The 27,141-nt window shown below is 44.1% G+C and overlaps 1 protein-coding gene across 1 annotated transcript; it reads left to right on the top strand.

Annotated features, from left to right (window-relative positions):
- The first annotated feature begins 888 nt into the window (after positions 1-888).
- CAPN9 (calpain 9) lies at positions 889-24,325 on the top strand. The gene is made up of 20 exons (XM_009092831.4): positions 889-1,101; positions 5,500-5,569; positions 5,999-6,117; positions 6,708-6,841; positions 7,195-7,363; positions 7,838-7,921; positions 8,161-8,246; positions 9,974-10,051; positions 12,361-12,521; positions 13,313-13,470; positions 14,097-14,305; positions 14,966-15,002; positions 16,126-16,206; positions 16,704-16,761; positions 17,339-17,403; positions 19,735-19,803; positions 21,180-21,258; positions 21,915-22,031; positions 23,067-23,125; positions 23,916-24,325. The coding sequence occupies exons 1-20, from the start codon at positions 889-891 to the stop codon at positions 23,940-23,942; spliced, it is 2,073 nt and encodes a 690-aa protein (XP_009091079.2). The 3' UTR covers positions 23,943-24,325.
- The last annotated feature ends 2,816 nt before the right edge of the window (positions 24,326-27,141 follow it).

Raw genomic sequence — 27,141 nt, 5'->3', positions numbered from 1 at the left:
GTGGTCAGATGAACAAGGCCATGAAACCTGGAAATCAATGACAATAGGTATTTGTTTTAAAATCACATGATACAGTGCACGCAGAACACCTTCAGTGTGTGGCCCATCAGAACCCCTCCTCAGGGTAAGATTTTCTAATGCCCTTCCCGTGTTTGCCCAGGATGTATCCTGCTCCAAGTCCTCCCCACTAGCTTTGCACACCCCTCTTGTGCACACACAGCCCTTGCTCGGCGCCCAGGCCCCTGCCAGCAGAGGGGCCATGGCCACGGCATCTCCTGGCCCTGCTGTCCCTCCTGCATTATGTCCAGCGGGGAGAACCCTGCCCGCCGAGGCAGCCGGGCCGCAGGCAGCCCAGGCTGCTCTCCCACCCGGGAGAGAGAGCCAGGCGAGCTGGCAGTGCGGCCGCAGCCAGCCGTGGGCTCTGCTTTCCCTCCCAAGGCCCAGCCCAATGGCCCTGGCTGAGTCGCGCATACCTCGAAGCCACCCCGGGCCGTGGCAGCCTGCCGCCGGGCCGGGCCGGGCCGGGAGCGGTGCCAGGGCCGCGCACGCCCCTCCAGGCCCGGCAGCCGCGGCGAAGGAAGGAAGGACAGGGCAGCCCCGGGCCGCTCCCTGGGTGTCTGGGACCGGCCGCCTTCCCTCCCTGTTTGCTTTCAGGGTGTTTGTCTGTGGTGCTGTGCAGGTCGGTCTCGCTCAGCAGCAGCTCAAGGAGGTGACACGGAGGAGGGCTGGAGGACAGTGCCGGCTCCGCCACCACAGAGTCCTTTCCAGCCCCTCGTCCTTCACAAGGCTCGTGAGGGATTCTCTTATCCTTGCTCCCCTCTCTTTTCCCACCTGTTCTGTCCCCACCACCGGCTAAGCCTTGTCTCGCCGGCTCTCCGGGCGGCAGACATGCCCTACCTGCAGCAGGACCCGAAGCCGCGGCCGGCTGCGCATCCCGGCGGTGCCCGTGGCACGCACAGCTCGGGAAAGGGCTACGAGCAGCTGAAGCAGGAGTGCCTGCGCACGGGCATCCTCTTCGAGGACCCCGACTTCCCCGCCTGCAATTCGTCTCTCTTCTTCAGTGAAAACCCAGCCATTCCCTTCGTCTGGAAGAGACCTGGGGTGAGTATGCCCTTGTGTTTGTGCCTCCCGTCCCGCCCGAGGTCAAGCAGCTGCGCTTCGGGGGTGCACCAAGAACCCCTGTTCAGGGAGATGTGGAGATGAAGTGTGGGGGGAAACCCTTCCCACCTCAGGAGCAGTGGCTCAGGATTGGGATGCCCCCGCAAAGAGCTCAAGCTGCAGGATGAAAGAGCTGGAAGGCTTCACCCTGTGTTTCAGGTGCAGCTCGTTGTACAGACACACTTATGCACGTGTATTTATGTGCATGCATAATCAGCTTCTCTCTTACATTATTGCCAGACAAAAGATGAAAACAAGAGGGCACGCAGGGAATTAAGGGTAAAATACATTATGATAATGTTCTAACTGTGTAAAATTGAGTGTTGTTAATGTAGGAAATTCATAAATTAGATCAACTTCAAAAATTCAAACCTTTTAACTTTTACAGTACTACAGTCTTACACTTACCTGCTCACTTCCGTTAGGGAACACTAAGAGATGACAATTGCATGCCGTGGTTACTGAGCCATTCAGCAGTGGCCAAAGGCTCAGTGAGTATCTCTTAATGCATCTTGCATAACAGTCATTAATAACACAGTGGGAGCCTGAAGCTGCACCAGTCATATGCTCTCAGATCATAAACCCAGCATCACTCCAGGTTCCTTCTTCCCACTTCACTCTGTAACTGATAACCACAAAAAAAATATGTGGCAACATTTCATTTCTTTGCTAAGCACTGATGTTTATTCTGGGTTTTCTTCATAGTCTGGAAGTGTCTTCCTTTATAAAAAACTTTTCTTTAGTGATAGTGATACCAAGGGAGAGAAAGAACAAATTAAGCTTAAAGAAGGGTTTAAATTATCTTAATTCCCAGTGATAAGCATTCAGTGTCTCAGTATTTGGTAGTTAACATAGTGCTGATACAGAGCAGAATTAAAGCTGTTACTCCTGGACAAGTTTCAGTTGTGAAAAAAATTGAAGATCCCAACGCATGCTAAGTGCAGCCCCCACAGGCACTGCTGCCTATCTGTGCTCCAGAAAGCCAGGTAGCCTGTGGGACTGCCCCCCAGCACAGGAGAGGGCTGTGAGGCTGAGATGCTTCGGGTGTGGTGACTCTAGAGTGCTGAGAGGTATCAAAAATGCACGTGGCTGTTACACTAAACCTAAATAATGGTTTTCCTTTGCCCAGCTCTTAGGTGCTAGTTTGTCTTTTTAGGGCTTGGAATAGTTAAAATTTGGTGTAAAATGTGACCAGGAGTCGTTGAGAGCTTGTGTGCCCTTGTGTATGGTACACAGGGGCAGTGGAGAATGGTCTGTTTTCTTCAGGATCTTTGTATGCTGAACTGGAAACATTTCCAGGATGAGTAAGTTACCTCAAATGGCATCTGCCTTTACTCCAATTCCCCCCACGCACTTTTGTGAGCTGCACAGCGAGAAATAAAACTCAGGGGAGGCTGAGAGGATGTGTAAGGACAGGGTATTAGTTATGCTCTGCTCTGGCTCCTCAGCATTTAAACTAAATCAGTATCATCTCTATTATCCATCAGGAGCAGCAGCAAAATAGAGGTGGTGTAGCAATTTCAACTTAACACTTATTACTTGCAAAGGGAACATTGGCCTGGAGCATGTGCCAGGTGAGTTGCCACAGCTGGAGAGGGTGAGCACAAAAGCATGGCCTCTGTGCAGGGTATCTATATTCCACCTTCTTTTCGTGGTGACTGGTTTTTACTGCATCTCCCACCAGAATTTTACAGGAGCTTGGTTGAGGTGTAGCACAGTATGTGAGGGTGATTGCGGGGACAAATAATCTAAATCTTCTGATTTACAATCTAATGAGAGTAGAGAAGGGTTTCTCATTACTTTGACATGCGTATATCTGCATATATGCATGTTTGTAGCAGCATAAGCAAGACCTGCAACTAGCACTAATCTGTAAATCTCCCACTGCAATCAGAGAGCTACCTGGATCTGCAGCAGAAGAATATCTGACTTTCTACATAAGTGAAGGGCTCCCAGATTGAGACATTTAGTGATTTTGTTTAGCAATCCTTTTAAATCCTTTTTAATTTCAAATTCAAACTGTCCTTTATCAAAATTTTAGAACAATCTGAAGAACATAAGACTCTTTTCTCATTATATTTCCTTTCCTTAATTCAATAGCTCAGTGTCTGGGAAAGGTAGACATATAAATTGAAGAATGAAAAAAATCCAACCCAAAAAAGGAAAGACAAATGGGTTTTACCGATTTCAGATGAGTCTATGGTCTACAGGAGGAAGTATGAAAGAAATATTCCTAGTATGAACAACTGCGGACAACCAGCATGACAGGTTGGGACCAGGAACAGAAATGTAATCACCTGAACAATCTCACTCCCAGTGTGCTTTAGGTCTCTATGCACCCCCTCTACCCGTGCAAGACAGGCACTGGGATGCAATTTGTTTTCTTTTGGGTTTAAAGAAACATAGCTTAATGCCACATCAGGACAGTCACAGGTCACTATGTTTCATCTCTCCGAAGACTGCATGTTCCTACTTCCAGGCAATGTCCTTGTGCAGGTGAATCCTTAAATTACTGCATGCTGTATGTGAATTCAGGGTTTTGTCCTTTAACATGCTGAAAGTCCTGATACATTATTATACCATCTGAAAGTCCTTTTAAAATTAGCATTATTTTTGCAACACCCGCCCAAAAATTGTAGAGTGTGTTTTCTTTTGTTCAGCAGAGAATGTGGCATAAGTCCAGCCAACACCCTTTCAATTCCTATTTATTGATTTTTAAAAATTATTTTTGATTGCTGTAGACACAGGAGATTGAAAACATTTTTCCATGTATGAGTTACAGAGATGTGTAATAAACGATGAATCATGAATCAAACCCATGTTAGTGGAAAGGTTTTTTATCTTGTCCCTTGCTAACACACAGGGCTTCTTGGTAACAGCTAAATGCATTAGTTGCAGTGAGAATTACGTCTCCTGAGAGCAATGGTGCTAAAACAAAGTGTGTTGTTGAGCATCAGCTACTTTATCAGCCATTGCTGTATCAATGTCTAAAGGCAATGAGCTGTGGTTTTATTGTTCATGCCCAGTCCCAACGAGACTGTGTATTTAACTAGCAGGCAGGCCAGGTAAGGAGGAGCTGCTGTGTGCTTCCCTTTGCTCTACACTCTGGGGACATGGTGTGCTGTGGTACCTCCTCCCCGGGGCACCTGTGCCTGAGGCACAACCTGGCCACCACCTCCTCCCCAGCAAAGGCAAACAAAAATTATGCAAACCAGCTTCCTCCTGGATCTTGCCTCTGCAGGGGGAGCTCCGCAGCTGCAGTGCTGCTTCACCGAGGGGAGTGCCCTGGCTCCAGCAGCAGGTGCTTCCACAATAAGAGCAGGAAGCTGAACAAAACTATCAATATTCTGCCCTATGGTCTGAAAAAATGCAGTGATATGAACGCAAAGCAACTCAATCTAGGCAAATGCAAGGATTAAATGACTGAATGTGCTCTTCTATTTCCCCTGCCCTTCCCATTAATTTGTTTCATTTGCCACTTAGGCAGAAGGATCTGCTTCATGCCACAGGGTCTGCAATAATGTATCAGGACAGGCTGATTATCTACAGGAATATTCCTCCAGTAATATATTAGATATTCTCCTCTTCTCTTTTCCATTCAGTTCAATCAATTATATTCAATATACTGTTCAGGGAAAATGGAGAAGAATTCCTGCCACTTTAATTGGTTTATCACTATAATTTTTCTATCCAGCCATGGTACTAGTAATTGAACTAAACCAGTCTAATGAATGCTTGAGAACTGCTGTAATGCCACCATGAGCACCATTCCCTCTGACCTCTGACCACACGGGGTGGGTAGTGTTAGCTCCTCCTAAAAATTAGCAGGGCTGAAGCTTCGTTGTTTGCTTTTTTGAGGAGGAAATTGTCTCATGGTTGTCAGACACTGTATGTTCCAGGTATTACATGCAAGTAAATAAAAGGCTTACTAGTTCAGTTAAAAGTAAATTGCCAATTTTATTTTTTTCAACCATTGGAGGAAAGCAAGCTAACAAAAAGCCTTGTTAACCAGGGCTGCAGCCTGACATCAATCTTCTGGATGAGTTTGTGCTATGATATTTTAACAATTGCCTACAGATGAATAAAGAATGCCAGCCTTTCATTAGCAGCCAACTAATTATGAAAAAAATGAGGATAGTTGATTTTTTAATTGCTCTACACTGTAATTAATTAGCAAGGATTCCCCATCTTGTTCTTTGTGGTGGCAACACTGCTGCAGGATAATACAGCTCATGTGGCACACAGGGTTTGTCAGCGCTGCAAGTCTGGTTCAGAGTGATGGGGATATTTTCCTATTTTTCCTTAGAAATTCCAAGTAATTTCTCTGTCTTGCTGTTGCAGGACATTGTCAAAGACCCCAAATTTATCGTTGGAGGAGCCACCAGAACTGACATTTGTCAAGGGGATCTTGGTGAGTGACTCCCCCTGGGTGGATGTGTTCATGTCTGCGCACCGTGAGGAGCAGCAGCACAGTGTCCTCACAGAGGAGGGGATGTTGTCCCTCCTGAGCTGGTGGCAGCAGGGGAGCTGGAGGTTCTGCCCAGGCTTGCCTAGCCCACAGCTGCTTCTTGGATAGATCCCACCCTTCCATGCCAGTGGCCATCTTGGTGCAGTGGGATTCAGAGTCAGGAAAGGATCTCCCCTCAAGAGTGCTCTGAGTCCAAGGGAGTCTTTGTCTACCAGCCTCTCCAGACTGAAGCTCAGTCTGCCCTGGCCAGGCAGGGACACCCTCTCTGGGGACATGCAGGCTGTCTTTTGGGTTTCAGGGAAAGTGGCAGCTAAGTGTCATAACATATCCTCTGGCCCCTTTTTCTCCTCTTTCCCCCTCCTCAATCCACAGGTGACTGCTGGCTTTTAGCAGCCATAGCTTCTCTCACACTGAATGAAAAAACACTAGCAAGAGTGGTGCCACTGGATCAAAATTTTGGGCCAGATTATGCTGGAATATTTCACTTCCAGGTAAGGTGAACATCTGTCACGGAATGAACCCATCTCTGTCATTACATTTCATGGTCTAGTTTGCAGTGAGGCTGACAGGTACTGCAGAGGAGACACTGAAAAAAGTAGGATTTCTGAACTTACAGTGTTCATGTTTTGAGAAACAAACTAGAGGGCTACATCAGCCTTATACAGGCACAAATGCAGCCATGCCTGTTATGTGAACAGATACATGGCTTTAGAAATAATTTCACATTTTCCTGGGCACACACGCCTTATTTAGGATATAAGTCCTTAAAGGAGTTGAACTGGTAGCTGCAACACAAGTATGTCCTAAAGGAGTTTTGAATTATGTGGTGAACACTGGTGTAGCTACGTGATTGACACAATCCAGGCAGGGAGCTACAGTACAAGTCTACACCTTTAGTCTTGCTGTTTTCCTAAGACAGATCACCCTTCCTAGAGAGCAGCCTTGCAGGGCAGAGCAGGAACAGATGAGACTTACATGTCTTCTAATCATGCCTTACAATTAGAAATGCTGGGACACCAGAATCCTGCTCTCAGGAAATGCTGTACTTTCAGCAAACTCATGCACCATCCTTTCTAAACAGTTTTGGCAGCACAACGAGTGGCTGGATGTCGTGATTGATGACCGATTGCCCACCTTCAAGGGCAGGCTGGTTTTCCTGCACTCAGCTGAACTCAATGAATTTTGGAGTGCTTTACTAGAGAAAGCCTATGCAAAGTAAGTCCCACTGCACAGACATAATTTGCTACTTATACATACATTATTCACAGTTTGTTCATATGGTATTCACAATTCTAGTGAGCAGCTTCTAGCATTTGCTGCTGCCCTTGCCAGCCTGACAACTGGCACTAAAGAGAGAACACCCCCAGGCTTTAAAGATATGGAGGAATGGACGAATTAAAAATGCAACTAAAAAGGGAAGCAGAATGACCCTGATACTACTGCTTGGGTACACTCTGGGGTACTTATTTTGACTTCAGTGCTATTGCTGCAATTCTACACACGTATGAGAAAGCTCTCAAACATGGATATCTTGAAAGCAATTCTCACAGTCAGTGTGTGTTTTCCAGGTTGAATGGCAGCTACGAGTCTCTGAAGGGTGGCAGTACAATAGAGGCCATGGAGGATTTCACTGGGGGTATAGGAGAAACGTATGATGTTAAGGAGGCTCCTGACAATTTCTATGAAATCCTAGGAAAAGCACTGAAAAAATGCTCAATGGTGGGCTGTTCTATTGATGTAAGTAAGAAATGGGGTCTCAATTTCTTGGTGCCCTCAACTTTGGGGTTCAGTGTTTTCTGGTTTGAGTTTCACTTTTCCTGGTTAAAATTTTATTGAACTAGGCAGTGTGATACTCAGCTGGCTGATGGGACCCTTCACCATCATCACTGTCCATCAAAGCCTTTTTACAAGAAATGAGACCATGTGAACACCTGATCTCAGTCTGGAAATGTAGATGTTGCTGAAACAAAATCAAAGGGGCAGAGGAGGAATTCCACCATGGAACCACCTCATTTTAAACAATGTTTAAAACCTTCCATATTTTTTCCCAAAAGGGGACCACTGCACCATGGTTGAGCAGAAAGACAAGTTCCCTGTTTGTAGTATGAGTTAGCCACTGGTTAGCCTGGTGCTTGGAAGGGACCAGGTGGCACCACTTGAGATCTCACTCTGAAGAGAGAGGTTAATTCACATTTTTTTTCCCTGTTCCAGACCAGCAGTGCTGCCGAATCAGAAGCCCGAACCCCGTTTGGCCTTGTGAAAGGCCATGCGTACTCTGTGACTGGCATTGAGGAGGTGTGTCCAGCAGCACGGGCAAGGAGACACCTGGGGAAAAGATAAGGGAGTGTCCCCTCAGCCTCAGGGGGAGGTTATCCTGGGGAAGTTGTCCAAATTCCTATCCACCTCTCCCTCCCTTATCTCCTGTGGCACCCTGCACCTTTTGCCCAGCTGTTGACACCAGCCTCTGCACACTGGAAAAGTCTTGCTCCTTAGATCCTGGCACTTGACATTTTCTGTATTTCCTTCTTCTCCAGGTGAGCTATAGGGGCCAGCAAGTGCAGCTCATCAGGATAAGGAACCCGTGGGGACAGGTGGAGTGGAACGGCCCTTGGAGTGACAAGTGGGTGGACTGTCCCTTACACACTGGCCTTGCAAAGGCCAAATCCCAGCTTCTGCTCCATAGCTGGCTTCCTGCAGCCCCAGCTGCTCCATGGGAAATGAAACCAAGAGTTTGCAGTATTTCTGCCCTACAGCATCTCCCCCTCAGCATATTCAAAGCAGTGCAATGCAGGGACACTGTTGAGGTTGTTTAGCCCCCAAAACCTAGCATCAGCAGAAATCATGCTTGAATATAAATGAGATGAGTTAATATTAATACACTCCCAATTGTAAAAATTACACATTTGGAGTGATATTTTTGGTTAAATATTTACAAGCCTGTTGCTGTAGCACTTGTAACACAACATCCATAGCTTGTTCTACTACAGATAAGCTGAAACTGATAATGTATTACCCCCTCTGAATAGCTTGCATCTCTCTGTTTATTGTTGGGGCTTTCCTAAACACATCAGGAGCAATACCCTAATGATAATAAATGGCCATTAAATGAGACCCTCTCCATGCCAAAGTTGTGGAAGAACCCCAAAACACAGCAGGGTTGGCCTGAAAACCAGTCAGGTTTTACTACTAACAGTAAACTAATTGCAAACAATACAAAATGAAAAAAATACCTGATAAAAAAAATCAACTCTACATTCTTCTTCTGCTCACACTTTTCAGTGTGTTTTTGCATATATGCATTGTTTCACTTTTTCCACTGAGGTTTTTTAATTCCCATAGATGCAGAGGAGAGGAATCAATCTGCCTGGCCCTTTAATATTGCTGAGACATGTAGCCGTTTGTAGGACTACTTCAAATTTCTCTGTCCTTATCATGGCTCAGAAGTAAATTAAATATGTCCACATCAGCTCAGATCCTTTATCCTGAGGAAAAACATGGGTAATTGACGTGTATAATGAGTTCTTAAATCTGAAAAAGATGGAGAGGTTATGATCAGGACAGGCATCTGGCAGTTTATGCTGTTCATCAAAAAGGCTGTCTCTGCAAAGCAAAGCTCTGACTCTGCACTTGGGAGGCTTTCTGGAGCTCAGGATGCAGAGGGGCTTGCAGGTCAATACAGGAGCCGCTATTAACATTTTGCAGTGGTTGCTGGAATTTAAAAACCACAACACAAGGTGCCTTCTACTCCTTAAGTTTGTTATGTCAAATTGGAAATACAGTAGTGCACTTCCAGGTTTCCTGAAAAGCTTTATCAGGTTTTTGTCTGGTTTTGATATGCCACAGTTAAAGTCAGAAGGGCCCCAGTTACTCCACTGAATCTCTCTGTGCAGGGGAAGGAAGCTATTCAGTTCCCATTGACTCAATTTTGAAAAAAACATTTGACCCTAAAGTAGCAACAAAAGTAAAAAAGATGATGGTGCTACAATGGAACACAGATTTAAGGAGAGTGTTTACTTACCAACACCTTGAGGTTTACCAATAGCCCCACTATCTCCAATTCAAACACCTGAGACCAGTCCCAATGTCAGTAACTCACATTAAGACCACTCTGGAGCAGCCTTGGGGTTTTTGGCCTGGTGCTGCTTTTGGCTGCATTAATTAGTCTCTGTGACCATGTGTGCCGGCGGAATCAGGAAACTCTTAAATGCAACTGTGTTTGTGTAAACTGCACAAATAAAACACATGTGAGAGAAGAGCAGCCTGATGTTATGTCCTGCCAGTCATTCTGAGCCAGGGAAAATGGATTGCCACATGCCTGTAGTAAAGCTTGCTTTTGTTTTCCTGCAGCTCTGCAGAGTGGCGCTCAGTCAGCCCATCGGAGCAGAGACGCCTGTCTCAGGCAGCACGGGATGATGGAGAGTTCTGGTAAGACACAGGTTCTTAAAGTGTTGGACTAATCAGAAATCAAGGTGCAAGTGGCCAAAACAAGCAACAAGGAAGAAAGCTTTGCATGATGAAATTCCCAGTTTCTGCCTAAGAGAGGACAGGTAGAACGCTCCCTTTGTTTTCTGTGTTTCATGTGTGCTTATATCTGTTTTAATAACAAAAGCCCTCAAAAATCAGTTTAGTCAATGGCATTGGTATTTAAAATACTGTGTGTCTCCCATGAATGTAACATCCTTTAAATCCTTCCCATGAACAAAGGCAGGATATACAAAAGGGAGCATTGTATTGCACTGTACCAGCTATGAAATGCCTTCAAAATTCATTTTGGGCACATACTGGAAGAGAATGAGTCCTGAGAAGCAATACTACTAGTTGCATAATGTAAACAGCACCAAGATTTGTGTGAAATTGTGGAAAAATTGAAGAAGAGATGAAATAAAATAAAATGAAATGAAATGATGAAGTGAGGAAAAAAAAAAAAGAAACCAACATGGTGGAAATTGCTTTAGAAGTGTGAAGTGTTCTTCATGCCAAATTCATGATCTCAGACAGAGCAGATGGCTGACTGCACATGATCCCCCCCATCCTATATCGATCGTGCTGTGGCAATGTGTTGGGTCACATTTTCTAGGGCCAGATGCTCAATTCTTTTGCACATAGGTAAATCTAGAGAGGTATGCAATGGAGCTATTCCAGATTTTGCCTGCAAGTTAAACAAAAGTTCAACTTCAGGCCTGAGAAGTTATTTAAGATAGCGCAGCACGTTAAGCCACCCAAAATGATTTATCACAAATTTTGATAACTGGAGGGGAGTAGGTCCAGTAGGCTGTTCCATTACTGTATTTTTACCTAAAATATTTTGAGTTACTTTCTATTGACATAGCAAATGCATTAGGGCATTTGCAGCTTCTTCGAAAAGCTTTTGTGTTTGTTTGGGTTTTGGTGGGGGTTTTTTGTCTGTTTTTGACCTGGTTACAGCTGTAGCTTATGTGGTGAGTGTAAAGGAGACAAAGACTTTACTTGGTACCCAAGTAACTCCAGCAAGTATCTCAGTACAGGGCAGAACTTAAAGCCTGACCATGTGATGGAGATAAAAGTGTGCAAGTAGGCATCAAATGAACAGTGAAATTAATGGAAAGAAAAATCTCTTTTTAGATCCTTTTGTTCTTTGGACTTGCGAGAACTGAAGAAAATCTTCATGGACATGCTGAGGACATTTTGACCTCATTAATTACCCCAAAGATGTTTTGGCATTTGGCTAATGCATTTCAGATTGGTCTTGTCCAGATGCTTCTAATAGATGCAAAGGGGCATTTTGTGGTTGACTAAGAAATCAGCTTCTCAGTCCTCCTAGTCCTTTCCCTCCTAAGATCAGAGGGTCTTCTTTTCCCTTCATAAGTACAAACCCAGCACAGATCTAGGGAAATCAGAACAGGAGTTTTACCTCCTTAAAGTCAAATCTAATCTATAAAGGGCAACCCCTTCCTCTGCTTTGCAGCACATTTCCAAAAGGCACAAAATTGCATTGTGTGGCCAGGGAACCAAGCCATTTACAGATAGATTTTGCTATGCTACCCCCACTTTAGTGTCCTAAGCATCAGAGTGAGAATAAGCAGTGCCTAGAGCTAGCAATATCTGAGAATAGCTGACAAGAAAGGGCAGAACTCAGCAAAGCAAACCCTGCTGTTTCTTTTCACACCAAAACCAAGTTGTAAAATGGCCCACAGCAAGTGTAAATTAATACCACCACAGACATCTATTTGTTATGAGGCAGAAAAATGGAACTAACTCTGTTGGACGAGGCACACTGGGGGCTTGCTGGAGCCTGTCTGCCACTGCCACAGATAAACTTGCATCTTGGAGGGCTTTTGCTCTCCTGCTACTCCATTTTGTTGTTAGACATGTGCCACAGGAGGAAAAGGATAGTTACAGAAGCTTGTGTTGGGGAGGAGATCAATTTCTGTGTGTTATTTCAGTGGTCCAGGGAGAGAGGGGGGCTCTTCCAGACAGCGATTCAGAGCAGAGAACACATCTAGATGTCAAGTTGCCCTCACTAAGGCCTAATGCATTAGCTCTTTTACAGAGGGAAGTTGAGACTACCAAGGCTACCCTCAGGCTTAGAGTATAAGTGAGTGAAAGCTAGTTGCTCTCCTGCTGGCATATATCCATGGTCACCAAAACTACTCTGCATGAACTGCAGATCTGGCCCTGGGGGGGATAAATGCTTCTGCTGGGCATCCTTCACAAAGATGAATGGCCACCCGTTCCTTACCACGTCTTTTGCTCAGGATGAAGTTTGAAGACTTCAAAGTGCATTTTGACAAAGTTGAGATCTGCAACCTGACTCCAGATGCCCTGGAAGACAGCACTGCCCACAAATGGGAAGTGGCCATCCACCAAGGAAGCTGGGTCCGGGGAGCCACAGCAGGAGGATGTAGAAATTTCCTAGGTAAGTAAACACCAGTTTGAAAATGAGAAGCAGGCACTGAAATCTTTACCTGCCCTCAGCTATAGCTCTTCAGAGAGGAGATCTTTAGCCAGAGCTGTGCTTGCAGGAGAGTTCAGCTGACAGCAGGCAGCCAAAGGGACAAATGAGGAAACTCAAACCACTGTGTGGTTTAAGAATGCTGAACTTTAATGATAAGACTTCTCTGTGATTGGCTTTTTCAAATGAACAAACCAGCAATGAACAAAGTGATAAATTTTCATATGGTCCCACTTGAGACTTTGTGGTGAAAGTTTGCTTTGCTTGTTTTGCTCTAAGGTTCATTGGATCTGATTTACCTCTTAATGACATTTGCATGAGCAGCACTAAGTTCAAATTAGCCAGTTAAACTGCAGCAGCAAGTGTAAAATGAGACAAAAAGCCCAGATCAGCCAACATGTTTATGTGCCTCTGAAGCTGTGTCCTAAGTCTAAACTGTGTCAGTGCAGAATGGCACCAGCACTATGGGATCATTGTAGCTATGTAGTTTTAACAAAATTTCATTTCACAACTTCACTTGAATCATGGTAACTTAATAAGGCACCAGGCCTAAAATCTTTCCTACAGGACTTTGGGATTTGGCTTATTTTTTGCAAAGCTTAGTGGAAAGAAGTATAACGATTAATGGAAAAACTAAGTTTCAGTGAAACCTCATCTTTATTGTCTTTTTTGGTTTGGTGGGGGTATTTTTGTAGTAGTAGTGGAGATGTGTTATTCTGAGTCAGGAAACTCTCTGGTGTTCTTTGCATTGGCAGAGACTTTCTGGACAAATCCACAAATCAAGCTGCATTTGACAGAGAAGGATGATGGACAAGAGGACTGCACATTCATAGCAGCACTGATGCAAAAGGGTCGCCGAAAACTCAAGAAGCTTGGAGCTGAAATGCTGACCATTGGCTACTCTATTTATGAGGTACTCCTTTGCTGCTACAGAACAGGACCTGCACTATTGGTGTTTGCAACTTTCCCCTGCCCCATTTTTGGGGCCCTTGCACCTAAAATAACCTTCAGTAAGTAACCTAACAGTTACATCACAGCCTGTGGAGGATGGAGTCCTCTCTGAGGAGAATTTAGGAGTCCCCTTGGGGCACCCCACGGGGTTCCTAGAACAGACCCCTCACCCATTCTGTTACCCTCTGCCTGGCTCAGGGAGAGGGAATATTGCTTCTTCTGAGCATCCTGGGGCACATCACACACGGGTCCCTGAGTGAGGTTGAGGTTGGTGAATCTGTTGTCACTGCTCTGTGACACCCTATCTGGGATGGTGGTGTTTAATGGCAGGGCATGTTTAAGTAGGAAGACAGCATCCCAGAGTACTCTGAGACTGCCTTCTGGGTGGGAAAGGACAGCAGTAGTGGGTCCTTGCCATAAGGTGGGAGCTAAATTACTGTAAGTACCTTGGAGAGGGAATGAGAGTCAGGATCACAGCCTGGGGTGACCCTTGTGCCAGGCAGAATTTGTCTCTGTGATTAGGAGAGGGGTGAGTATGGCTTTCAGCACACCCTGCCAGTGTAGCACTGCCTGTTTTTCCCCTCCTAGAGCCCTGGCACAGATGGACACTTGGGCAAAGACTTCTTCAGGTACCACGCCTCCAAGGCCAGGAGCAAAACCTACATCAATTTAAGGGAAGTATCCCACCGATTCAAGCTGCCGCCAGGTGATTACATTCTTATTCCGAGCACGTTTGAGCCGCACCAGGAGGCAGATTTCTGCCTGAGGATCTTCTCTGAGAAGAAGGCCATCACTGAGTAAGTCAGCAGCGAGCTTTGGGCCCTCCAGTGCTCCCCTGCACATGGGGTTGTTGGCTGCTGGGGAGAGTGTGGCTGCCAAGCACCCAGCCAGCCCTACAGCAGAGATCCAGCATGACAAGATCTTGATCATTTGGGGTTTTTTTTGTTAGTACTTGCCCATTTTTGCTAAACCAAACCTTTTTTTGAGAGGAGTTGAGAATGTGGGAAAATAGGTTATGCCATGATGACTCTGCTGGTAGTTTGACAGGGAAGAGTTGCTAGCTGGCACTGTCTGGGTCTCTGGGAATACAGTGGTGTTTGCTTCCTGTTTGTTTCCTCCCAAAGTTTGTCCAAAAGACAATTTTATGTTAAAAAAGCATACTGAGGAAAAAAATGTGTTCACAATGAATAACGAATAAAGAATGAGATGAATTCTTTAGCAGATGACATGCAAAGCTGTGTCCTCCCTGAGTCCTTCCTAATGTCTGTTCTAAGGGCTTATACCACAATTTAAACAATGCAAAAGTCTGCTTGTTTGATGAATTTCAGCTAAACATAACCTCTTACGTTAAAAAACCCTGTTTTGTAATTCACATGGGGAAAAGGTAATAATCAAGCTTCCACCCCAAGCAGATGTTGAATACCTTCAGATGCCAAATAAGGTTTTGTTTTCTCCAGGGATCTAGATGAAAACGTTGCCATTGATCTTCCTGAGGTAAGTCTACAGAGTTAAAGTAGCAAGAGAATAGCTCAGCAGAAGCCGCGCACATTGCTTTTGCTGTCTTTGGCTAAACCACGTTCATTTCACAGGAATGTTACACTATTGCCAGCTTTGTGTATGTCACTGAAATGATAAGCTCTGCTGAATATGGTAAAGCTGAAACAATCAAAACCATAATTTTTATGCCTCGCATGTCCTTGAAGGCAGTCAGTGCCAGCCAGCACGAGAGGTGGGTGTCAGCCACACGTGTGCAGTGAAAGCACTGCCCATTAGCACTGGGGAGCCACATGGCTGTTCACATCTGTTAACGTTCTATTTCTTGTGAAAAATAAGAAGCCAGAGAATGTCCAATAGGCTTACCTTAATTTTGCATACAAATATCTTTATTTTACTTCTCAGTATCCGCAGATTTGAGAGGGAATGCTTACACATGCACAAGCCTACTGAAATGATTGGATTCCTTTTGCTTTTGAATGGCTTGGTCTGCCTGCTGAGCACTGATTGCAGCTGGGTCTGAGTCAGCTCCTGTTTAAATGTATCCCTGCAAATAAGCCATTAATTGTGGTGTGTCTTTCCATGGAAACAAGCTAAGCCAAGATCTAATTTGTCCCTCTTTAGTAAAACTCTTCTCCAGGGACCCAGCGAACAACGACATCTTCATTTCCATGATCTCAGGGCTATGTTCTGTAGCAAAATAAATCTGTGCTGGGTAACAAGCTGAAGTGAGCCACCTCTGGCTGCTGCTCTCAAGAAGGACCCAGGATGATGCCACGGGAGAGAGCTCAGCAGCGTTGTGGTTGTTGGAGGCCCAGGGAAACAGAATAGTGCTGGGTGGGATGAGAGGAGATAGAGGTGTTTTCCAGGCTGAGTGCTCTTGGTTTTTACCAAGGCAATGGCACACTATACACTTGGCCAGGTGAAGGAAATGAGAGGGTGGGACTCCCCTTGGGCAGAGAGGTGGCTGTAAAGTCTGCCAGATCTGAGGCCAAAAGATCTGGCAGACTTTACAAGCATGTGTACCCTTATTTTAAGATGTACATTGGTCCGGGCTACACATTTGCAGGAGAAATGTCATGTTTTACAATTCTTATAAGGACTTGTGTGGTTGGTGTTGCAGCCTCTACATCCAACCCCAAGCCCACAAGAAACTGAAGAAGAAAAGCAATTTCGGGCACTGTTTGAGCACATTTCGGGAAAGGTGAGTACAAAACACTTTGGGTCGGAGCAAGATGTTAAAAGAGGGGAAACACTTCTGCTTCTATACAGGGCCATGAATAAATGAAACAAAATATTTTGGGAGTATGCTCAGTTGTAGTGTGTTGTTTGGGCACCAGATGTCACCATGCCTTATGGCTCAATGGATAAGGGTGCAGTCCCTGGTGAGCAAGCAGGAGAACCAAATTTAGAGTTCAAGCTCTGAAGGAGCCTGCCTGGTTTAATGTTCAGTTGAAGTTGAGTCTTCTTTGAATCAACAGCTCCCACTTGGGATCTCCTTCAGGCAGACTTATGTCTGCAGCAGTCCTGTATCTTCCCAGCCCTTACATTTTTTAGCTTTTTCTGGGTTTTGTATGGGTTCTCTTTTGCTGAGTTGCAGTGAAGTACATATGAGTGATGTTTGTGTTTTCTGAGGTTTTTGGTATGTCTGATTACAGAAACATTCAAGTAACAGATGCTTCACTTTTTTTTTTTCTGCAGGACATGGCAATATCTGCAGAGGAGCTTGAATATGTTCTGAATGCTGTATTAAAAAAAAGTAAGTGCTGATAACTTCTAAGTTAAGGGTTGTACATAACTTTATAAAATCTGCCATTTAATTCATTTACATATAGAAAATTCAAGGCTGTCCTATAACCCCAACCTGGTGTCCTTGAGCCAGCGAGGGCAGAGCCAGGAAAGCATTTGGTCCGTGATCTAACCAGGAGCTTGCCCTGCCTCCAGCATGATCCATGTCAGCTCAGTGAGGCCACCTCTCTATTGCACTGCCACTCTGCTGTGGAAGGATAAGCACTGCAATGGGACTTTTAAGACCTGGATGTAGCCCGTGATCCTGCTACAGGCCCTTTGTACAGTGGGAAACATGTCACTCCCTGGACCTCATCTCCTGATTTACAAATCAAGGACAGTATTTCCTGTCATGGCTCCAGTAAATGCATCTTCTGTCTGGACTGAGACTTCTCTGTGGTGAGAGTTGCCTTCATCTTCCAGTTCACAGCCCTCCCACAATGAGGACTAAGAGTCAGCTATCTCTGTTCATGGGTCCTATTTTCTCTTTTCTGTTTATAAAAGACAGCTTTGCCCATGATTTCTTTCTTATTATTGTTCTTTTTCAGCAAAGAATATAAAATTCAAGAACTTAAGTCTCATTTCATGCCGAAATATCATTTCTCTTATGGATGTATCCTTTCAAATAAGTGCCTGTGAGACTAAATGAAGAATGAATATAATTGTCCATAACATTGTATCTCGTGGATGTCAGAAACAGATTTGGTAATGTCATGGCAGATCACTACCCAAAGAAAAAAAACCACATGACTATTTTATCCTGATTTTTATTTTAGAAATTTAAGGTTAAGAGTTTCAGCACAAACTGTTTTATATTGCAGACTTAGAGGCAGATACTTTAATGCTGACCACCTTTAGAAGTAAATCTCAAGTTACTTCTGAATAGAACAGTGCATTTTTCAAGCTGTTGTTTATGTGAAAGAGACCTAGAAAACTTAACTCAAGAGAAGTATGTTGTCTGGGTAAGCTAAATTCACCAGGCAGAGTTGCAAGTTATGGGTCAGAAATGAAGGATCAGCTGTGGTGAAAATTGCTGATATCAAAGGTCTTTTTTGACAATCAGTTTAAAAACTGGAAAATCTGGTCTTTCAGCTAGCTGCTGGGACTCCAGGAAACAGACATGTGGGTGAGAGTTGTCTGTCCAAATTTAGGCATTTGTGGTGTAGGTCTCTACATCTAAGCCAGCTTTCTAGACTTCCTTTTTAGATAGCAAAAGGCATGTTGTAATTAATTTTTCTGGATGTACCTGACTGAGTGGTGCTAAATGACTGCTCAGGCGTCAGGTGAGGTGAATCACAGTCCTGGTGCTTCCCCACCAGACTTGTCCTTTGCAGAGTTCTGGTTCCTGCTGAGTTTGCTGAGCATGGCTTCTCCTCAGGTAGAGCTGCTTTTGCAGTATGCTTTCCCAATAAGCAGTTTTGTTACACATGAGACAAAACAGTCCTACCAAGGCAAGAATCTAATGTTTGGTTTATGTCTTGCTTGTTCAGCTGAGATGTTCTTATCTTTTGCTTTTGTTGCTCTAGCCCATGACAGAAGTAATATCCATTCAAACATTAAGAAAAAACTGAAGCAGACAGAATTTTATCCTGTTAAAGCTTGTTTATAATATTGAAACTCAATGCAGATTAGTCACCCTGCACATGCAATGAGAAATGGGACCAGTCCTAAATTTCCTTGCTTAAAAATCAAGCCTCAGTAGGGAGCTGGTCCATGTTCACATCTCATCCTTACATGGTATTGGCACAGAGCCAGGGCCTGTGCCTGACCCTGGAGCATGGCAGCAGTTCTAGGTTTACTATTTAGGATACAACTGAATAGTTTCCATGATTTGCAATGCTTCCAAGCAAATCTCTGCATAGTTTTGGATAAATGGGGAGACATCTCTTCCTCTGCTTTGGAAGCACAAGGAATGCAGACACGATCATCCCACTCTGGCCATGCTATTTGGAGCACAATGGAGGAGCAAAACCATAAAAATGAAAATCCAGCTCAATGCTGGCACAGCCTTCTCTGTGTCACATGCTACTGAATTCCCTGGCAACTGTCACCATGGGGTGGTGAGGAGTAGGGACAGCATTCTACATGACCCTGGGAAGAAGAACCTGGCTGGGTAAAAAAACCCTTTACAGAAGTGAGAATGTCCTTGGGATCTGTGGGTGCCCTAAATAATGTCACCAGCTCAAATAACAGCAGGTATTAGCCAGACCCTGCTTGGCATGTTTTGACCTTTGTGAATGCTCACTGAGCCAGTGTCCATCTGAGCAAGGGCTTTGTCCTGGCAAGATGGGAAAAGGAAGGGGAATGGGACCATCACTTATTTAGCATTTCAGAGTGGGTGCCTCATCCTGGAAATGAACTGTGCTCAGTTCATCATCACTAACTCAGTGAAATAAGTCCCTCTCTTCAGGCAGAGGGAAGGCCAGGCAGATCTAATCATTGCCTCCTAGAACTGCTATACAGGCATTTATTTCAGACCATAAGCACCAGATTTTCCCAGTCTCACCCCACTAGTCCCATGAATTTTTTGTTGAGCCATTGCAACAGAGCCTGGTCTCTAGATAAAAGTACTGAATAGCACATTGGTTGACTAACTCCTTTGGGTACAGTAGCAATTTGTTTTAATCAGGTAATTTAATTCTCTGAGTCATTTATATCCCATTTACATCCAAAACTGTTCTTGCCTTAGAATAATCTTTCTTCCTCACGTAGTGCCTGAATTGCTCAGCTGTGTTTTTATATCACATAATGTTCCTCCAATATCACAGCCACAGGCATGACTGTAACTGCTGGAGCTCTACCTTTTGAGAAATTCCAGTGGCAGTTTCAGCAGCACCATCGGCTTTCCAGTCAACATTTTCTGCTTAAGGGATCTAATCTGATAAGTTCAGGCTGAATTTGGACGTTCATGTAACAAGTCCTTTTCCTTAGTTGGTATTACCAGACCAATGGCTACGGGAAACTGGAATTCAGTGAGTTCAAAGTTTTCTGGGAAAAACTGAAGAAATGGATAGTAGGTGACATTATCCACTGTAATTTTTCCTCCATTTCATTAGCTACTTCCCGAACAGTTTATTAGGTATAAGCAGACAAAAATGGAGACAGGAGTGTGTTCAAGCCATGAATTTTAACACAAAACAAATGTTTTAAAAGCATGGGGTTTGTTTTGGATAGTCGAAGACATTCTTAGTTCTCCATGATGATAAACCATAATGGTTTTCTGGAAATAACTGAGATTTTTGTAAGCTAATCAACTATGTTTGGGATAAAGAATGCCGTGGACACTAAAAAGCAAGGCATTCAAAAGGAAACTTAAGGAGTTTCCATAATTGCTGTTGTACAGAAGAAGAAAGTGATGATTCATGACTAGTAGGAAACAATAATTTCCTAAGTCCCTGCATTTTCATTACTGATCTCTCAGGAGTCAACTGTACTGGAGTCTGGGAAAGTGCTGATTCTAATTTTAAACACATTTCCCTGCCACTGTATATGGCAGTAAGAATAAGTAGGCTTGCAGAATCAATCACAGACCGAATATTCAAATAAAAGACATTATAATTGTTTCCTTATGACCATTAATAGGTTTTTCTGAATTTGAGCTTCACCAAAGCATTCAAAATATGCAGTTATTTGCTTCTTGTCTAGCCCATCAGAAATGGCCAACACTTTTTCTGGGTACTAATGCCACATCTCTTGTAACAAAGCACACATTGTGTTTCAGCAAGAGGCTTGAGAAATCCTTGTATCCTGTAGGAAGATTTGCACATATATTTGCTGGAAAATTTTAAGCTGAATGTGACGACAGCTCCAAATAACTCATATTCCGAAGGAGAGTCGTATTTGTCCTCTCAATAAAAGGATGGAATTTAACCCAGCTTGAAAACTGCGTAACATATAGGTCAAACCTCAAGCTGTTTGACCAGTTCTCTTGGTTGTACCATGAATGTGGCTATTCAGATCTTTTAGAAGCAAATGAGTAAGTGACAATATTAACATCATGTTAAAATTTGTCTCTATTGTTCAGAACTACGGAAAAAACATAAAAGAAGATTAAGAGAATGTGTCAGTTAAGAGTTAAAAGACAGAGAACAAAATGTCTTTCCAGTTAAAATCACTTTTTAAAAAATCACAACATTTTTAATGAAGAGCAACTCATTATTTTTAATGCTTGGATTTGGCAGTACTCGTTTAAGTCACAACAACCCGTTCATATGACATAGAGAATTGGGACCAAGACTTGCTCCTCCATTATAAAATCAGACTGGACCTAGACCACAGTTTTGTCAGCTTTCTTAAATGCTTATGCTGTGCAGTTGGTGATACACACCTTGCCTTCCTATCCCTTTCATATGCCAATACTGAGCTTTCTGTGTGCTCCTTTCATAACAGAGAATCTTCCTTCAATTTGACTTTGATAAATCTGGCTCCATGTCCTCTTATGAGCTTCGTGGTGCTCTTAAAGCTGCAGGTAAGATAAGCACTGCACTTTATCTGGCAAACCTCTTGGGCCAATCAGTGTGAGTGAAGAGGACAATCAATATCGCACAGGCCAGGTGCTCCTGAGCAGGAAGGAAGTCTAAACCCCAGGGAGAACCTGAGCACATTGAATAGGGGAATTTTGCCCCAGTTACCCTCAGTCCTGAAGGGCAGGCAGTCAGAGCAATCTCTGTGTTTTATTGAGCTCTGTTAAACTCAACAGGGCTGCACATGTGTAGGGTTAGACCTTGAAACAGACCACTTCAGAGTCCATCTGCATTCAAGGGCTGAAGGAATAGTGAGTAAGCTGCTATGAAGAGAAATCACTGCATTAATGTTTCATCACAACTTATTGTTATCAAAGCAGATAATTTTGCAGAAATCCCTCCAAATTCAAGAAGACAGAAGGATCTCTCATGCATAACAGGGTGCATGGACTAGAAACTGCAGTGCCTGAAAAATTTCTTTTTCAGAGTTTGTTACTCATTGCAGACTTAAGGAATTATGTGGTTAGATCTCTTTCTGGACGGATGTGTGCCACTGAGTATCCTACCATTAAGTGGCTTTCAAGATTAGTTAAAACAGATCTGTAGATTCCCCCTGACACATGAGGTTGCTCACTTTTTCTTTGTGTGTGTCTTTGGGAAGGATACCAGCTCAACAATTACCTGCTGCAACTGATTGTCCTCCGATACTCTGATGAGCAGTTCCAGATTGACTTTGATGATTTTCTGAACTGCCTAATACGCCTGGAGAATGCGAGTCGTGAGTATCTTCTTCCTCTGGAATTTCATCCCCTTTGGAAAAGAAACTGTTCTGCTTTTGGCTGTTGAGCATGTTGCACAATATCTGAGATAGAGTGCAAGGCTAACAGAAAGGAGCTGGGTTTGGCATTTGCATTTAGGGTGGCTTTTCTCCTGTAACGTGAAAAATGTTCTGTTGCCAATGGAAAATTTCCCTATGTGAATAGAGCTTGCTACATAAACTCTGCAGCAATGTTGAAGGCATGTGAAGAATGCTGGTAAAGTCCATGTTGTAACCCTTCCTGTGGCTCACCCAGGAGCTTTGTTTGGGATCACACAAGTTCAAGGTTCAAATATTACTTGTGCCTCATGGAAAGAGAAAATTGGCATGTATTGGCTTGGGCAGGTATCTCCTGTAACTTTTACATAAAATGTTCCCTTTTGGCTTCAGATGTGGTTCCCTGTACATCAAGGCACCCAAGGTCTCAGTTCACTTCTGGCACAGGGTCACTCTCATAACAAAGCAGCAGTAGTAGAGATAGGTGAAAAGGCTGGATTAATGGCTGGATAAAGTGATCATTTGTGTGGCTGAGAATTCAAATTCAGTTCACTCTATGAGAAGAAAAATCAGCTTTCTTTACTGATTTTTTGGTTTTGTTCTTCTCTTTAATTTCTGGTTTGACTGTAGCAATAGAATTATTAAATTTCTGAGAGACAGAAGTTAAATAAGATATATAAAGGAATGCAAATTGCTTGGCTTGATTTCAGAGTATACTCCAAGTCTGACTGTTTAGCAGATTCTGGACACCTCTTCCAGACAAGTCCTGAAGTGAGCCTTCCATAAAGGCCTTAAGTCAGCAAAACATTTCCTCTTGTAAGGACTGGGCTTTGTCAGAGGAGCTACCACCACCAAGCAATCCTAAACAATCTGCCTTTGCACCAGGCCCTCCCTTTCCTTGGCATGGCCACTCTTCCATCCGTCCTCGTGGGCGGGGGAGCTCATGTATGAATATGAATGAGGTGTATTTATAGCACTGCTGTCTGCTTCTCATTTCAGGAGTATTCCAAGCTCTGAGTGTGAAAAACAAGGAGTTCATTAACCTGAATATAGGCGAGGTATGAGCACAGATTCATAAACACTGCCAAAATGATGGGGTTTCTCTAGAGCTTTGTCCTCTTCTAAGAGCTGAAGTATTTCTGCATGATGCTTCAGGTGTCCATGAGAGTGCAGAGGGATATCTATAGGTTTCACCACAGCTGGAATTTTACAGCCTACTACAGCCCATGCACTGATTAAATCGCCACACTATTTCTTTCCTTCCTTGCCCTATGGCATATTGACAGCTTCCCATGCCCCTTTCTAGTTTCTCTGCTTTTATTCTATCCTTGGGTGCTAGGTTTCAATGGGGAAAAGAGGAAGGAGCAGATGGGGATGGGGTGGTCCTTCACTCCCCCTGAGTTCCCCAGGAATTCAGATCATCCTTGCCTGTGCATGTCTATCATTTACTTCTCACAATCCTCAGCACAGGTTTCTTATTTTCTTGTATTCTCCTTGTCTCCCTGTTGCTGTGAGCTGTCTCTCATTTCACACTAAGCCAAAGCTTCCTGGGGTGAGGCACAATGAATTCCCAGGGAAAAGAAATGTGGGAATGAATATAGATGGCTGGGATGCAAATAAAGTAACTGCTGTTTCCAGCATCTAGTGCTTTGCCTTATTCCTTGCTGCTGGCTGAGGTGTCTCCTTAATGACAGGATGTAAAAGCCAAGTGAGCAAAGGTCCTTTCCCTGCCTGGGGTCAACTCAGAGCAAAGCACTGCTTTGGAATGGCTCTCATTTGGGGAAAGACATGGGGAGGGAGAAGGGCCTGAAATACTTAATTTTAAAGTTGACCTTTTTCTAATACTAGTTTATCAGCCTGGGAATGAGCATCTGAAGAAATCTGATTTGGATGCCAGGAGCTTCTTGCAACTTTGCTGCTGAGACTTTTTCCCCAAGAGCTGAGGTCCCCTTCACATGCAAACTTCACCAGGAAATTTCCTGCAGAGAAACAAGCATGCTACCCCCACTTTCTGTTCTCCAGCCCTGTGGATGAGTTCAAGTGTCAGATTGTGTGTTTTTGGTGGAGCCTAATACTGGATTTGGCACTGAGCATTTAGAGGGGGGACACATGCCTCTCAAGCAGGCTGAAACTGTTGTTCCTGAATGACCACAGGTTTTTATGAAATAGGATTGTGTTTAGTTTCAGCACAGCACAGACTACAGTGATTAAAAGTCTTTATTGATGTTTGGCTCCTGATTACTGTAAGGTGCTTTCGAAAATACAAGGTTGCATAAAACTTGTTCAGTTTGGAATTTATTTCTGGGCATAATGTGTGGCTACATGACAAGTACCCCATTGTAGCCACATGAATTGCAGTCTGGTGAGCTGTGGACAAAGAAAGACTAGGGACTGCATGGATGAAAATTCACTTAATAGTTGTGGTCCCGAGTCCAGGGTTCCTTAGAAGGATGGTTAATCTAAGGTTTGACATTCTTCACAGATGTACTTTAGGGAAGAATTATTGCATCTCACATTTTCTTAGTCCTTCCTCTGCTACCAACAAAGTTTCTCTGCTTCACATTTTGCTGTGTGGCCAGAGTATGTCCCACATCTCTGCTGAGTTGCACACAGTTTGTCATCATCTTCAGAGAAACACGTGACCTCTGAGACAGTTGGAACTTGCATGGGGCCATTTTCCTCCAGGCAGTCTGAGATTGTGTCCCACACCAGCCATGCATAGAAGAACAACTACAATCATTTTAGATTAACTAAATGTACCCATTGGTAAGGTCCTGATCTCTGCAGATTCTATTTGCATCTGTGACTTACACAGTATTACTCATATGGTGTGGGCAGCCAGTGCTGACTTAAAAAGTAACAGTAATAGCAGCCAGAGACTTAAGAGGTCTTCACAGGATTTGTTTCCATGATAATCTTCATAACTTGTGTCTATTTTATAATGAATCAACTGGCTGGCTTTGTTTCCAAAACCTTTCTTGCAGTGTAACAGATGGCCCTAGGCTAGCCTTGCATTCCCTGCTGTCTGGGATCACTGAGACAGACAGGGCTTTGTTTTCTCTAGATTTAGACCTAATGAGCAATTCAGGAAAGAAAATCAAGCTGCAGTAAAGGTGAAGCTCAAACAATGAAAAAACATACAGATCATGGTGTTTAAAATACCAACTTTCCTTTTTTCTAGCAGTTACAAACTTGTAACTGCAGAAAATACTCTGGAGCTAGCTGGAAGCTAAGCAAAAGCTGATGGTTGCAGTGTTTGATTAACTGAGGTACTCAGCCCCATGAGGTGTATTGATTTTCAGATGTGCTGATTTATGCTCTTTTACAGCACCAGAGACAGCTGACTAAATTTGTGAAAGTTTGGATTAAAATCTAGACTGTCCTATGAAGATTCAGCCACACGCTTGAAACAAATACACAGATCTTTTAACTGGCTCGCTGTACAAGCTTAGATGTGGATGTAAATTTGTTGTAATACACTATTATTCACATGCCATGCAGAAGAAAAGAGGTGTCTCAATACCCAGCATTACCAGTGTAGCTTTCTGTTGCTCTCCACAGAGCTGATGTTGTCCAGAGAAATCAGGATTGCTGTACAAAAGGTATAAATAAAGGTGGGAGCAATGAGGTACAGACAAAAATCTCCTTGGGTTTAAAAACAAAATTCATGCATTTAAGAAAAACACCCCCTGAGGAGCTTTCTGCCCACTCAAAGCAGTTGCCTGCTGACTGTACCACAAGGAACTTGGGAAGTATCATCTGAGTTCTTTAGGAATCAGCCTCTTCCTTGGGCAGCCAGCTCTGCAGAGAGCCCAGTCCCTGTCCTGCCTAGGGGCTTACACAACACCCACAGCCGCAGCAGAGGGAGTTAAGCACAAGAGAGCTTGTAGCTGCAGCTGGGCTGGTCCATGGCCACTCAGACTCTGTTGCAGCACAGCTCCTGCCTCACCACTTTGGTTGTAAGGATATTACAGATGCCTGTGCTGAAAGCCTTGCCAATATCAAGGTGAAGAACAGTAATTGCTTCCCCTTGTCCTGCGTGCTAGACTTTTTCTTTTCTGCACTGGAGCAAGGCCCACTTTAAAAAGGGAAGAGTAGCTCTGGCAGTGACTTTTGCAGCCTGAAGATGGAATCCCTGGTGAGGAGGGGGGGGTTTGTGTGCTACTATATATATCACACTGTTTGTGTGAGTGACTGAGTGTGAGAGTGAGACGTTTGATTTCACAGCCCCACCTGAACACAATCGTCCTTCTCAGCACTGCACCCGCCTGGTGTTAGAGCAGGAGGGCAGCTTTGCCCAGAAGCAGGAGTTTGAGCTTGCTGGTCTTCTCTTCTTTTAATCAAGGACCTTGAAGCTAGATCTTGCTGCCTTCCCTGACATGAGATGAGATGCAGATGTACTTGGCTCTGTACCATTACAGGAGCTATGGCAAATCCCTTCCAGTGCTCGGAAAGCTGGGAGTAGTCCACTCCCTAATGTGGTGCACGCACACCTTGTTAGCAAGAATGGCTCATGCTGGGAAGCCCTGCCTTGTCTGCTAATAGCAACATTAATGGGGAACATGAGAGTCATTTTTCATAATTATATGAGTGGAAAAAAACTAAGAATCACTTAGCTACAGGGTTGCAATCTGAGCGTGCTTTCCCACTACCAAACGAAATGGAAATCTCGCCCTAAACCTGCTGCTAAAGCCTTAGGTTAGATGTTAGCAGGGGCTGGCTGCTGCCCTGGAGCTGATTGTCCTTCCTCTGCTCCCCTGTGCCCTCTCAGCCACCTCAGCACCCCAAGATGTTGGGCAGTGCTCCAAGACATGGCACATTTCTGAGATTAAAGGAACAGCATCAACTCAAGGCACAAACCTTTGGTGAGGGTATTCACTTGTGGTTTGCCCCAAGCTCCACCACCCTAACCACCACGATGCTAGATTTGGCAATGGCATTTTCCTGCCTTGCAGTAGGCTTTTTTCTCAGCCTTTTGCTGAGGACAGAAGGGAGGTATATAGTGAAAACTACCATGAAAATACTGCCTTAAAAAAATAAAAAATCTGAAAAACTGTGAAATTGTACTCTGCTT

Source organism: Serinus canaria, chromosome 3 (genome assembly GCF_022539315.1).
Source record: "Serinus canaria isolate serCan28SL12 chromosome 3, serCan2020, whole genome shotgun sequence".
In the NCBI taxonomy this organism is placed as follows: domain Eukaryota; kingdom Metazoa; phylum Chordata; class Aves; order Passeriformes; family Fringillidae; genus Serinus; species Serinus canaria.
Note: the sequence above shows the minus strand (reverse complement) of the source record. Positions and strands in the feature narration are given on the sequence as shown.

Bases quoted from the DNA above. Each gene is read 5' to 3' on its own strand.
- CAPN9 (XM_009092831.4), top strand. From the start codon at position 889: ATGCCCTACCTGCAGCAGGACCCGAAGCCGCGGCCGGCTGCGCATCCC. The intron at 15,003-16,125 runs GTAAGTCTACAG...TTGGTGTTGCAG, and splicing joins TTGCCATTGATCTTCCTGAG to CCTCTACATCCAACCCCAAG. The intron at 23,126-23,915 runs GTATGAGCACAG...TTCTAATACTAG, and splicing joins TTAACCTGAATATAGGCGAG to TTTATCAGCCTGGGAATGAG.